General features: G+C 42.9%; 1 protein-coding gene and 2 long non-coding RNA genes across 3 annotated transcripts in view; 2 read left to right on the forward strand and 1 right to left on the reverse strand.

Annotated features, from left to right (window-relative positions):
* The window catches only part of LOC123510782, a 12,935-nt gene extending 2,284 nt beyond the window's left edge, over nucleotides 1-10,651 (reverse strand). The window contains exon 1 of the long non-coding RNA XR_006676594.1: nucleotides 10,355-10,651. This is a non-coding gene — a long non-coding RNA (uncharacterized LOC123510782). The remainder of the gene's footprint in view (nucleotides 1-10,354) is intronic.
* Nucleotides 1-13,122, forward strand: part of LOC123510781 — a 13,384-nt gene extending 262 nt beyond the window's left edge. Inside the window, exon 2 of the long non-coding RNA XR_006676593.1 lies at nucleotides 11,117-13,122. This is a non-coding gene — a long non-coding RNA (uncharacterized LOC123510781). The remainder of the gene's footprint in view (nucleotides 1-11,116) is intronic.
* LOC123510780 (toll-like receptor Tollo) lies at nucleotides 412-7,472 on the forward strand. Its single transcript, XM_045266156.1, is given in 2 exon segments — nucleotides 412-3,536; nucleotides 3,538-7,472. Coding segments are annotated over 2 exon segments (3,591 nt in total). The 5' UTR covers nucleotides 412-1,034; the 3' UTR covers nucleotides 4,627-7,472.
* Nucleotides 13,123-15,000: the final 1,878 nt, after the last annotated feature.

Consider the following 15,000-nt stretch of genomic DNA (forward strand, 5'->3'; position numbering starts at 1 on the left):
TGTGTGTGTGTGTGTGTGTTCCTACTCTCAACTGTAGCATAACAAACAGAAAGAAACAAAAAGAAAATAAGAAAGGAGGAATCCATCTCAGCACCTCGTCGGAAAGTAAACTAGCACCTCTTCCTCCTCCTCCTCCTCCTCCTCATGTTAAAGGACTGAGGAATGTAGGTGTGCGAAGCCTGCCACCTCCTGCACCTTTATACCCACACAAAGGGAGAGCCTCGCGCTCCCCCCGCGCCACTCGCTGCTCTTCGGACGCCTCTCATTAGCTCATATTATCAATTCATCCACGCGGCGTCCAGCTAAACTCTTTGTCAATTAATAGAGCAATAAGAGGCGCGGGGAGGCGGAGGAAAGAGGTCCTTGTTTTGGCGGAGGAGGGAGCAGAGTCACCCCTTCATTCTCTTTGTGCTTGCTTCGGCAGGGGGTCAGAGAAGGGCCCACTCAGGTACCGTTACCGATTTGTGCCGATAACAGAGGCCGCCCGAGCCGCCCCCTTGGCCGCCCATCGCATATTTCCGCGTGTGTTCGTCCCCTTGGCTCTCCTGTGCAGATTTTGTTATGAAAATTCGCAGTAGCTGCTTTGGTGAAGTGATCTGGAGCAATATCAGGGGAGCGAGCGGGCGAGGCAGGTTGTGGTTGAGTGCTGGGCGGCGCTCTGGCGGCGAGCGGTGGAGTTACGGGGCGGCCATGTTAGCAGCCTCAGGCGACCAGTGATGAATGCGTGGGGCCAGTGGACCTGCCTCTATACACAGCACACCGACGCACTCCCGCTCGCTCCCGCATTTTCGCTTGATTGGAGCCGTTAATTGAGTATTTATGGATAAATTTGTGTGTGGTAGGATGTGGTGGAGGGAAGGTGTGGAATACCGGCGAGTGTGGAAGTGAAACGAAGTGATGGGACCAGTCAGCCTCACATGTTTTTTACCAAGGAGTAATGAGGACTCTGCATCGCGCATCCTAAGATGGCGAGACCGGTCGGCCCCGGACTAGCCAGGATAATGGCGCTGTGGTGAAGCAGGTCGAGCCGCAAGATGCGAAAACTGTGGGGCTGGACCCTGGCGGCGCTGCTGTGGGTTGTGACGGCAGGCGTAGGGCCAGACTACCACAGCCATGACGACTGCCAGGTCACCTCGCTGCCGGGCACCGACCTGGCCGCCCTGCTGTGTCGTCTGCGAACCATCAACAGTGAGCTGGACGCCACCAACTTCACTGTCATCCCGCGCCGCAACACCGCCAAGCTCAGGATCGAGTGCAGTGACGTGCTCTTCTTCCAAAGCTCACTGCAAAACAAGAGCTTTGTGCGCCTGCGGGAGCTGCAGGAGCTCGACATCGAATACTGTAAGATCGGCGAGGTGCCGCGGGAGGCGTTCCTCGGCCTCACTAACCTCAGGAACCTCACGCTGCGCACCTACAACACTGACTGGTCTGCCATGTCCCTCAAGATCGCCAGCGACGCCTTCCGCGAGCAGAGGAACCTGGAGCGGTTGGATCTCGGTGACAACAACATCTGGACGCTGCCGCCGCGCCTGCTGTGCCACCTGGGGAACCTCAAGCTGCTCAACCTGTCCCGCAACAAACTGCAGGACGTGACGGTGCTCAGCTTTAGCCAGGCAGAGCACTTCTGTGCCCCGGGACTCAGGCGCCTCGACCTCTCTTATAATCACCTGGTGAGTGTGCCTGCCTTCGCCTTCGCGGCGCTCAAGAACCTCCAGGCGCTCAACCTGAGTCTAAACGGCATCAGCAAGCTGGAGGACAAGGCGCTGTTCGGTATGTACTCCCTGGAGGTGCTGGATCTGTCGGGGAATCTCCTTACGGCACTGCCGCCCGAGTTGTTCCAGGAGAACAAGCGCCTCACCAAGCTCTACATCAGGAACAACTCGGTGAGTGTGCTGGCGCCGGGGCTGTTCACGGGCCTTAGCCTCCTGCTGGAGCTGGAGCTAAACGACAATCAGCTCACCAACACCTGGGTCAACTCAGAGACCTTCACGGATCTACTGAGACTGGCCAGCCTCGATCTGACAAACAACAAAATAACTCGACTCGACGCGGCCACCTTCCGCGATCTGACCAACCTGCAGGTGCTGCGTTTGCAGCACAACATGATCGAGACAGTATCGGACTACACGTTCAGTGGCCTGTTCCGCCTGCACACGCTGGTGCTGTCAGACAACAGGATCAAGGAGCTGAGTGACAAGACGCTGGCGGGGCTGCGCGGCCTGCAGGTGCTCAAGCTGGATCACAACGAAGTGTTCAGTGTGGATAGCCTGGCGCTCACTAACTCCACGGAGCTGCAGGAGCTCCAGCTAAGCCACAACTACTTGCAGGACGTGCCCAAGCTGGTACAGAGCCTCACCTCCCTCAGGACGCTCGACCTCAGCGGCAATCATGTAAGTGTTCTCACTAACAGTTCCTTCACTGACCTCAATAACCTGAGCGCCCTGAAGCTGGCGGCCAACGTGGTAGAGGTGGTGAGCAAGACGGTGTTCCGCGCCTTGCCCGCCCTGCAGGTGCTCGACCTTTCCACCAACAAGATCAAGACCATCGAGAACGGTGCCTTCGACAACAACAAGCACCTGGAGGCGGTTCGGCTAGACAACAACCTGCTTACCAGCGTGCAGGGTCTCTTCTCTGAGCTGCCTAACCTGCAGTGGCTCAACCTGTCCAAGAACCACCTCGAGATGTTTGATTACGCCTTCATCCCGCGTGGCCTCAAGTACCTCGACCTGCGCTCAAACTTCATCAACGAGCTGGGTAACTACTTCGAGATTGAGAGTCAGCTGAGCCTCAAGATCATCGACGCCAGCTTCAACAAGCTGTCTGACATCAGCGCCAGTTCGGTGCCTGACAGCGTTGAGATTCTCTTTCTCAACAACAACCTCATCTCCCGCGTGCAACCTTACGCCTTCTTCAAGAAGAAAAACCTCACCCGTGTGGACCTCTTTGCCAACAAGATCCGCAACATCGACCAGAATGCCCTCAGGCTGTCCCTCATGAATCCCTCCCGCGACCCTCCCGAGTTCTACCTGGGCGGCAATCCCTTCGAGTGTGACTGCACGATGGAGTGGCTGCAGGCCATCAACAGCCTGGAGGAGACACGCCAGCACCCCGCCGTGGTGGACCTCGACACAATAAACTGCCGCCTCATGAACAACAAGGGCGTCATTCCACTCCTGGAGGCACAGAAGCTGCAGTTCCTGTGCGAATACGAGTCTCACTGCTTCGCTCTCTGCCATTGCTGTGACTTCGATGCCTGTGACTGCGAGATGACATGCCCCTCAAACTGCACCTGTTTCCACGACGAGTCCTGGGCCGCCAACATCGTGGACTGCTCGGGCGCTGGCTACGACGCCGTGCCTGACAGGGTGCCCATGGATTCCTCCGAGGTGTACTTGGACGGCAACGAGCTCTCCTCGCTATCCAGCCACACTTTCATTGGCAGGAAGAACCTGAAGGTGCTGTACCTCAACAGTAGCAAGGTGGAGCTCATCCACAACAGAACCTTCAATGGCCTGAGGCTACTGGAGAAGCTGTATCCTGCAGCACAACATGGTGAAGGAGCTCAAGGGATACGAGTTCGAGCACCTAACATTGCTACGGGAGCTGTACCTGAACAGCAACGAGCTGGCGTTTGTGCACAATGCCACTTTCCTTAGCCTCGCCTCGCTCAGAATCCTGCGCCTGGACGACAACCGCCTCAAGACGCTGCCCGTCACCTACTTCCGCAGGAACCACAACATGCACTCCCTCTTCCTGGGCGACAACCCGTGGCTGTGCGAGTGCGAGAGCGCAGCAGAGGTGCAGACGTGGCTGGAAGGCGCCGCTGTGGTGTTGCGGGACCCCGAGCAGGTGCAGTGCGCTCTCAATAAGACGGTGGAGGTGACGCTGCATCTCACCGCCTTCAACGTGTCGGTGTGCACCAACGAGAGCGACACCACCACCACCATCCGCCACGAGGCGTACCTGGACTACGTGTTCCTGCCCACCGTCACGCTGGGCGCCTTCGCCGTGCTGCTTACCCTCACACTCATCATCTTCTGCAACAGGAACCGCATGCGGGTGTGGGTGTACGCCAAGTACGGCGTGCGCCTCTTTTACCGCAGCGAGTACGAAGGTGACACAGACAAGGCCTTCGACGCCTTCGTCAGCTACAGCTCCAAAGACGAGGTGTTCGTGACACAAATCCTGGCGCCGGAGCTGGAGCGCGGCAGCCCTGCCTATAAGTTGTGTCTGCACTACCGTGACTTCCCCGTCGGCGCCTACGTCACGGACACCATTCTGAGCGCCGTGGAAACCAGCAAGCGCACCATCCTCATCCTCTCAGAGAACTTCATCAAATCTGAGTGGCGGCGCTTCGAGTTCCGCTCCGCCCACCACGAGGTGCTGAAGGACCGACGGCGGCGCCTCATCGTCATCCTGCTAGGGGAGGTGCCGCGGCGGGACCTGGACCCCGACATCCGTCTCTACCTGAAGACTAACACGTATCTCAAGTGGGGTGACAACCACTTCTGGGAGAAGCTGAAGTTTGCCATGCCGGACGCCCGCCGCCCCTCCCGCAGCCACCAGCTGCATACTCTCGCTGCCCAGCCCCCGCCCGGCCCCCGCCCCGTGCCCCTCCACATGTAGCCCCGCACGCCCTCGCCCATCACGCCGCCCACGAGTCCTCCCTCCACACTCATCCACAAAACCCAAGTGTCTTGACCTCTCAGCTCCACCCCGTGACCCCTCCACCTGCCGCCTCCACCCGCGCGCTCCTCCACCAGTCCCTGATAAGAGGAGTCCGCAGCAGGAGACGAGACGGCTGGAGGGAATGGAGTGGTGGAGAGGCAGCGGTCGCGGTGAAGTCGTGGGATAAGATCGGTCACCACCCCTACCAATATCCCCACCACCAGTGTCAAGTGTTAGCAGTGTTGCTTGTGTTGTCAGAGTTGCTGTGCCGGGCAGTGTTGCCGCCAGGCGAGGGAGCAACGATGCCATAAAATGTTGCCAAAAATACTCCCTTTATAATTTTCTTAAGTAAAATTTGAAAAAAATTATTAAATTACTGAAGCAGAAATAGAGTATACTCAGTTCTGTCTCAAGAAAAGTAAGTGACATGTTTTAAAGGTACCAAAAGTATTAATATAAAAAAAGCTAGAGAAAAAATAGAATTTGAATAAAAAATGAAACATTCCTGTGCTCGACAATGAAAAAAAGCAAACAACGCTAAGCATCCAAATTATAAAGCCATTGAGTGTTAGGTGATGAATGAATAGGAAGAAAAAAAAAGGATGAATTATTGAGTGGCATGTCGTGAATGTTGTCTGAATGAATGATGATCTGCACCACAAGTAGAAAAGAAAGAAGAGCATCGCCACCAAAGGAATGTGTTGCTTCCTCGTGTGTTGCTTTGACGAAGTGAAAAAGAATAAGCCGCTTGTTTTCATTTTTCATGTAGTCGACGAGGAAAAATTTTCGAGAATTGGAGAATATAAGATTTATGAGCGAATAATGCCAGTAAAAAGTAAAATGAAAATATCTACAATCGAATAGTAGGAAAACAAAGAAAACAAATATAAGTTAAATCGAAACACAAGCATTGATAAAATGAAATAAGAAAATTTAATCATAAAAGCCTGAATATTTGAAAATGAGAAAAGAAAAAACACAAGAAATCATTATTATTCTCTTTCACTGCACCACCTCACTGTTACATTCCACTGCACCGCTACACAACAGCAAAAGTGGAGGTAGTGGAAGGAGAAACACACGTGAAACCATGACTTTATTCCACTGTTCCACCTACACAAAAGCAAAAGGTGGAGAGAGTGGTAGCGAGGAAGGGACAACCGGTGGTGATGGTGGTGGTGGTGGTGAGGGTGGATATGGAGGTGGTTCTGGCAACAACGTCGGGGCGAGGGAGCGGAGCGGGGCGGCCAGACAGCCAGACAAGTGCACTGCTCCAGCCTCATGTCGCCCGCCGCCCGCCACTGACCACCTCACGAGGACTACATTGAAGTGGCATTATTACAGTGACTCGTGAGTGTGGGAACTGACCTTGGCTGTGCAGGTGTGCGGCGGCCATGACGGACTGAGGGACGGGAAAGGTGCACCACAGACACACAACAGACAGGTGTTTTGAATTCCTCTCCCATTTTCCCCCCGTGTCTGTGAACAATAAACAGTGTGCTAAAGAAATAACAGTGATGAACAATTTTTTGAGCATTTTTTGTATGTAAATTATTTGCAGGACATTTTTTATATGATTGTTCTTTCATTTTGTTGTTGTGTAAATATTAAAAAAACCCGTGCATTTTTTTGTACTATTTCATATTTCTAGAACACATACACACAAAAAAATATTACTGCCTTGGTTTGTTGAGCTTCATCTTCTTGTTGCCCGTGTTAAAGCTTCCTCTAGTCAACCGAGATGTTATATTATTATCATTATTACTATTATTATCATTATTATCCTTTAAAGTGAAGAAGCGGAATGTGATAACCGAAGCATGTTACGTTTGATGCCAAATTACTCACTTGTGATAAAGAGATTCAAACTGAACCGTCCACTGACAACAACACAAACCCGAAGAATTATCACAAATGCTGGATTTTTAAACAATTCCTTGGCCATACAAAATTAACGTCCGAAACAAAATGAACTAATCATGAAACACAGCGAAACAGCCAAGAGTGCTTTCCCTGGGCGTGTCACAGAGTAGTGTTCACGCTGGAGGGAATATCGGTCACAGCTGAGCCAGAGAGACACAAACATGAATCTGTGATGAGTGAATGGACATATATTTATAAAAGGCGTGGATGAGTAGCGTGTGCACGGAGCTGGATGTCGGAGGCCGCGGAGGGACGGGGAGAAGGGAACAAAGGAGGGGAATGAGGATTTAGAAAGAAAAAGAGAGAAAGAGAGAAATATTAAGTGTCAGGAATAGGAAAGGAAAATATCATGAAGGAAACATAGGTAAAAGGTAGATAGAGAAAAGAATTCCAGTGCGTAGGAGAGAAAGGAATGAACAAGGAGGATATACACATGCAAGAAAAGGTAGAGAGAAAAAAAAATGCGAGCACAAAAAGGGAAAATATCTAAAAACTAGTAGAAGGTAAACAGTAAAAGAGAAAGATTGTGTATATGTAGGAGAACGGAAGGAGAAGAAAGAGAGGCAGACAAAGAAAGAGAGAGATACTTTAGGCAAATAAATATATAAACAAATATTGAAATAAACAAAAAAGTTATGAATAAAATACAACATTAGTAAAACATAACAAAGGCAGAAAAAAATAAAAATAAAACTGTTATAGGAACTAACGAAAATATACAAATATGAATGAATAAAACGCAAGTACCAATACAAAAAGAGCAGTACGAAAAAGAAAAAGAAAAAAGGAGACACACACACTGTACTACCAAACAAAATCGACTAAAACAAAGAAAAAAGTTAGCAAGGAAAACAAAAAGAAACCCACAAGAAAAAAACTAGCAAAAAGAAATACAGAAAAACAAAACCAATAAACAAAATCGACCAAAAAAAAAAAAAAAAAGAAAATGGAGAAAAAAGAAACGAAACCCACCAAACGAAAGCAAATGAAAAAATAAAAAAAAAAAAGAAAAGACACCGCAAAAGAAAACACACAAAGACCCAAATGATAACTCACAAATGGTCGACAGAAGCACTTAATTAATTCAACTCTTGGGGGTCAAATTCAAACCTGCAAGTAACAGAGGAATGTTATCCGTAAACTTGACAAGGGCACCAGATTAACAAGATAAAGAGTGGGATTAAAGCGAGACACTGCCACTAGATGATACATTAATTGCTCCCCCGTATGAATTATGTATGAGGACTTAGACACACTTGATACTCGTGTAAAGTGGAGCGTGTGAGGACATTGGTTGAGGCGGGGCTGAGTTAAGTGTGTGAGTATATAAGGGTGTTTGGTATGGGTGAAGTATGTTTAAGTTGACGTGCGTGTAAAAGCAATGTTTTTGGTTCAGTTAAGAGTGCAGGGTGTGTGAATATAAAGGAGGTAAAGAATGTTTAATTGGAATGTAAAGAAATGTTGATAAGGTGATGCTTTCATGGAAACAGAGACGATAAACTTTGTGTGAATTTGAAGAAGAAAGTAGTAAAACGTGTAAACAAAGAGAAAATAAACAAATATACTAGTTTGAAGGTAAAGAAATTTTAATACATGAAGAACTCGGGACGTAAAAGAAATAAATGCAACATAAATACAAAGAAACACACGTAAAGCTTGTATGAATAAAAACCACTGTATAATACTATCATTCACTGAGACTCGAATCTTCCATATGTATAACTATCAATAACTTCCCTCCACACAAACTAAAGGTACTGCCCTACCATTATACATCACTGCAAAATAAATAATATTCTCTTTATTATCCAAGTGCAAAACGAAGGGATAAATCAACAATGAAGTCGCAAAAAAAGAGCAAAATTCTGAAGCTTCCCTGTTTCACGTGTTTTATGAAAGAAACCTCCGATAATCAGGCCTAAAAATATTCTACCTCTGCACCAGACTGAAGTAAAGTTTCTTGGGCTATTTTCCCTGTAAAGTAACTGTATTTGGTCACGCTATGCATTACGGGAGAATTGATATACCGTTTATGATGGTGGCAATAATAATAATAATAATAATAATAATAATAATAATAATAATAATAATAATAATAATGAAAATAATAATAATAATAATCACCCGATACTTGAATTCGTCTTATTCTTATTTATGTATATTTTTTTTGTTATCTTATTTATTAGAGTTTTAAAAGAATAATAATTAGCGAGCCTTTTGATTTTTCTCCGATATTTCTTGTCCATCTGCGTTTCTTTTGCATAACAAAAATACATAAAGCCTCATTTTCTTCCGTTATATAAAACCGTGAAATTAATACAAACTTCATAATAATTCCTTTTTTATTCCTTTTATTATTGAAAGAGTTACCGAACCCTTTTTTCTTGGTCTGCTTCCCTTCAACATGAAAAAAAGATAAATAAAAAAGAGAGCAACGTTGTTCTCTGCTGTATAAGACAACGGAATTAATACAAAACTCATAATATAACAAAGGTAATAAAATTAAAATTCCTTTGTTTACATACCAGAGGAGGAGAAGCAAATGTAAATGTATTTCGCTACCACATACACAATCACTGGATGAATTCAAATTTGCACAATAATAAAGGAGAGGAAAAAATTAAATGCGTTCATTCTTTTAATTGCAAGAAAGTATTTGAAGTATTCTGATGCGAGAAAATATATACTCCAAACAATTTGAGTTCAATGAAACGTCAGCTTCTATCTAATGGAATTGATAACACTGGAAATTGATAGTTTAATTGGATTTATTTAATTACAAAATCCCCAGCGCTTCAGAATAATATGAATTGCCATAAACAATTAATTTCAAACAGGTAGTAAAAAAAGGGAAAATAAGCAATAACTATTTAAATGTGAAAATAATTAATGTAACTCCAATAATGAAAATTTAACCCCTTCAATACTAAGACACGCATTTTTACCTTGATTTTCTGGGTATAATAAGACGATTTTATTTGCATTAGAAAGGATCTATGGAAGTCAAAAGATTAATGGCTAGAGTCTTCACTATTTTAACCCGCACATAAATTTCTGAAGCTGTATAAAATCAGCAAATAGTAACCTGAATGAATATTAAATCGCGGCATGGTACACAAAGGGTTACGAGGAACTTTTTTTTGAGGAGTGAGGAAAGAAAATCGATTCAAAATTATTCCCACGTTCGCATTTATATTTCTAAGTTGATAATTTTGGTCATCTGTTTCTTTTCTTTGTTGCGATAGTTTATTTATCTCCGTAATAGTTCCGTTAGATTTTCTTCTTAATATTATTCTTCATCTTTTTCCTCACTTCCGTTATTCATTTATCATTTGCTATTTTTTCCTATCTTTTATATTTACTTTTCTATTTACCTGTCTTTCTGTCTGTTTGTCTGTCTGTCTCTGTGTCTGTCTTTCTGTCTGTATGTCTGTTTGTCTGTCTTTCTGTCTGGCTGTCTCTGTGTCTGTCTGTCTGTTTGTTTGTTTTTCTGTCTGTCTGTCTGTCTTTCTGTCTGGCTGTCTCTGAGTCTGTCTTTCTGTCTGTTTGTTTTTCTGTCTGTCTGTCTTTCTGTCTGGCTGTCTCTGTGTCTGTCTGTCTTTCTGTCTGTCTGTCTGTTTATTTTTCTGTCTGGCTGACTGTCTGTCTATCTGTTTGTTTGTTTTTCTGTCTGACTGTCTGTCTTTCTGTCTGGCTGTCTCTATGTCTGTCTGTCTGTCTGTTTCTTTATATGTTTATTACCTTGTATCTGTCTTTTTATTACCTCTCTCTCTCTCTCTCTCTCTCTCTCTCTCTCTCTCTCTCTCTCTCTCTCTCTCTCTCTAGTTTATTATGCATTCTTCACCCTTCGCTCTCTCGTCTTTATCTTTTATTCATTCTTTTCACTGCAAGTATAAAAGGCGGCTGTTTTTTTTACATGCGTCTTCTCCTCATTTGGTCTTCTCCTCCTTCTTCTTCTTCTTCTTCTTCTTCTTTTTCTTCTTTATCATATTCTTTTTTTTCTTTTTTTCTTTTTTTGTTTATCTTTTACTTTTTTGTTTCCTTTTTCGTTCTTCTTCTTCTTCTTCTTCTTCTTTGTTTATCTTTTTCTTTTTTTCCTGTTTTTTATTCGTTTTGTTTTGTTATCCTACTATTACTATTACTACTACTACTACTACTACTACTACCATTATCATTATTAACACACTATCACTATCATTATCAGCATTATCATTACTATTGCCACCATCACCGTCACAGTCACCATCATTATTATCATCACTGCGCACACGGTTCCTTTGTTATTACAGTCATTACCATCATTATTATTATCGCCGCGTCTGTCTCTCTGCCCCTCCTGCCTTCCCTCCCCCCCGCCCCATCCGTAAGAGGAGACACATAAGGTCCGGTTTAGCACAGAAGGCAAAAGGGTTATCGACCTTATCGGCATCCGGCTCCAAATTCGAATAGTTTCATATTTTTACCCTCCTTATGCATTTCTAACAGCCACTGGTCCGTAGAGAGAGAGAGAGAGAGAGAGAGAGAGATATAGTAAGGGAGGGTAGGTGATATGATTGGTGTAGAAATTAAAGAGAGAAAGAGAGAGAGAAAAGAAAATAGCTTCAATTAGGCATAATTTTTTTTTTATATATACATTTCACTGCTGTTGTTGTTGTTTATGTTGCTATAAGAGAAATACTCGACAGGCCTGCCATTATTCTATGTTATATTCATACATACATACATACATATACTCCTATACATAGATACATACATAAATGCGTTCTTGAGTGTGTCATTCGATAACTGCTGTATAATCATCGAGAGAGAGAGAGAGAGAGAGAGAGAGAGAGAGAGAGAGTTGTTTTATTTAATTTTTGTGTTTGTTTGTTTGTTTGTTTGCCTTGTTCTGTTCGTTCGTTTGTTTGTGTTGTGCAATAAGGTTGAAAGAGTTGTCTGTTTGATGAAGGGAACCGCCTCTATTGATTCCGTTTCTTTGTTTTGTTGTATTTTATTTGTTGCATTAATTTCATATGTAATAATTCTGTTTCTCATTTAATTTTCCTTATTTTCTTGTTATTTTCTCTTCTTCCTTACGTAATTTTAAACTTTTCTTTGTTTTCCTTCAAATTATTTATCATTTTGGCTCTTATAAATTTTCTTTTTCTCAGTATCTCTTTTCTCCTTTATTAACTTTAAAAATCAACTCATATTAACCAAGTATTTTTTATATTTCATCAAGCATAGAATTTTTTTAATTAATCTCTATTGCACTCTTTACAATCCCTTCCTTTTCTTTTTCTTTTATGAATCTGCAAACTGATCCCTTTGTGTTCCCTTTATATGGTTTCCAGCACACTTATTGTCTCCTTTTGTTGAACTGAACCCCATTTGTGTTCCCGTGAGTGTATCTAATGTTTTGTTTATTTATTCATTGTCTGGTTTGTTCTTTGTTATTTTTTATACTTCCATTTTTATGTATGTAAATCTGTGTTGTATTGTCAAGTGCTGTGCAATTTTTATACTTTTCCTCGCCAAAAAAGCAAAACTGTTATCTCTCTGTGGCTCAAACATGGCTGCCAGACGTAATATTGTGTGCTTTTTATTTATTTATTTTTTTTTTTGCAAACTTCAGTCTTTTGAGAAACTTATGTAGTGCTGTGAATTTCTAACTCTCAAGTTTTCCAATATAACAAGAAAACATTTACTGATATATTCTGGTGCAATATTCAAGATTCTCACCAAGGAATGAATAGATTGATAAATAGATGAATAAAATCTTCTTCTTAATGTCATATTTCTAGTGCAATACTGAAAATTCTCACCAATCAATACTCATTTTTCTAGCTAACATTAAATTTAATGCATATGGAACTCTAATATAAGTTAACATTTACCTACTGCCATATTTTTAGTGCAATATTACAATTCTCATTATTTTTAATCACTTCTTTGCTATGGTGTGAAACATAAATCTCGTACAGAATATTCAACCACTTTTAATCAGGTATTTTTGAGTGTTTTCTTTTACGTCTGGCAACACTGTGAGCCATGAGAAGAAGGATGTCAGATGCGTGATGAGTGTCGTACTTTTCGAATTCTGGCTTCTCCGCATGCTACCAAATGCTATAGTCCTTTCAGATTAACTCGAGTGGCGTCCCTGTTCACTCCTACCCTTGTGCTTCCCCTTAGTTCACTTCAGAAGGAGGAGGAGGGAAGGAAGTGTATCTAGCAATCTAATTAAGCAAATATATATATAAAAAAAGGAGGGAATAGGGAAGCTTATCCAATGAATTATAGTGAGATGACTATAGCTTCTTAATTATGCAGGTGCAAGTGTGTGTGTGTGTGTGTGTGTGTGTGTGTGTGTGTGTGTGTGTGTGTGTGTGTGTGTGTGTGTGTGTGTGTGTGCAAAGGCTGCCAACGGTAACAAGTGTATTTATTTTCTATTTGCCCATAACTTAATTTGGAGTGAAAGAATGACTCGTTTTTATTTCTTTTCTTTTTATACACACAAGCCTTTTTTTCTAAACTAATAAACTGTTAACTAAGTCAGTTCGTTTTCTTTATACCAGATTTGCCTTACAGCAGCAGCAGCAGCAGCAGCAACAACGGTAGTAGAAGTAGTAGCAGTAGTAGTAGTAGTAGTAGTAGTAGTAGTAGTAGTAGTAGTAGTAGTAGTAGTAGTAGTAGTAGTAGTAGTAGTAGTAAAAGTAGTAGTAATAGCAGTAGTAGTAGAAGGAACAGTAATATCAGTACTTTATGTGTCAAAGAAACTTACCAAGAGAAAAAAGAAAAAAAATTGAATAAAATCACAACTTGCTGTTCTAAAAGAAAGTCAAAGAAAACTTTAGAAAATACAGAACAAATAAATAAAAATTTTGAAAGTTCTGAATAAGATTTGAACAAATACATTTTTAATACTCAGTAAAGGAAGACCAAATCGAAACCCTCTGACTAAAACCTGAATCTAACACAGCTTTAAATACAAACTTTATGATGAATTCCTGGATCCAACACAATTTTTTTCCAACACTAAGCAAAATAAAAATCACATGAACTTTTTACATAACCTGATTGCAACACATACTTTAACACCAAAGATTTAAAACACGCACTCTTCAATTAACACCTAATCCAGCACAACTTTTGAATCACACAGATTTTTAAAACTTCACGATACAAGTCCTTTTCCTACTCAATATACCTTTCATCATTAAACAAAGGAGATTCATATAAGCTCGTGGAATAACATTAAGCCAGTCCTTCTTTCCACACTAAGTAAGAGGGCAGCACAGGAGCCTCTGAGCATAGGCTGAGTCAAGGCAGGGAATGAGGGAGCTCTGTGAATACCTAAACACAACACAGGTCCTTGAAACTCTCGGCGGTGTGTGTGCCAGTACGTGTGTATTTGACGTATTCCAGAGGCGCGTCTGTCGAGATGGATTAGGCAGCGGAGAGTGTAAAGTAAGGCACCTCACACTAATGAGCTTACGGTGTACACGCAGGTAAAGGTGTTGTTGGGAGGTCAGCTAAGAACTTATGCTCCCCCAGACTCCCATCTCTCTCACCAGAAAATAAAGAGAGAGAAAAAAAACTTAACTACATCTTCTACAAACCCAAAATAATCTTGTTCGGTGTAGCATCTTGCACTAATTAATAATAGGCCAACGTTTAACAGGTGGAGGCGGACAGGTAAGCTCAAATCACCTGCCAAATGATCTTAACTACACGGCGAGGTCTTAAGGCAACGTGTTCTGTGTCTCTCTGCTTCCAAAATAAGATTAGCGGCGCTTCTTGAGCCAAAATACTCGTTCCAGTCAAACGAGAGAGGAGAAAGAACGTGTTTTGAAACTGATGAACGCCCCGCTACAACCAATATTCCTTCTCTCTCTCTCTCTCTCTCTCTCTCTTGCTTATCCTTCCTTTTCTTCCTTTCATCTCTTCCATCTCCTTTTTTCTCCTCAGTGTCGCCCTATGCCCAACCTCACTAGTCACCTCGCAGCCTCACATCTCATGTCCACCTCTGTCCCTGCTTTAACTCACTCACCTCTGCCTAGCCATAGAAGTGACCGTGTAAGCTAAGCAGGTGAATAAAAGATACATATTACTTACCATTATGCCACATCATCTGCACATTTTCAACATCTCCTTTCTTTCTCTCTTTCTCTCTTTTACTCTCATCTCTCCCTGTCTGTAAAAGCAACGTAAGCTCAATAAAAGGTGAATATTATCAATCATTTAGTATGTCGACGAGAAAATTATCTTAACAGGCGAATGAATGGTAAAGATACTAGTAATCATTGAGTGTGTAGATAAAAAAGATAAGCTGAACAGGTGAATGAAAGGTATAAATATTAGTAATCATTATGTGTGCAGTTAACAAAAAAAAGAATAAAAAAAGATAAGAAAATAATGAAGGAAATCGTT

The sequence above is a fragment of the Portunus trituberculatus genome, chromosome 30 (assembly GCF_017591435.1).
Source record: "Portunus trituberculatus isolate SZX2019 chromosome 30, ASM1759143v1, whole genome shotgun sequence".
Taxonomy (NCBI): Eukaryota; Metazoa; Arthropoda; class Malacostraca; order Decapoda; family Portunidae; genus Portunus; species Portunus trituberculatus.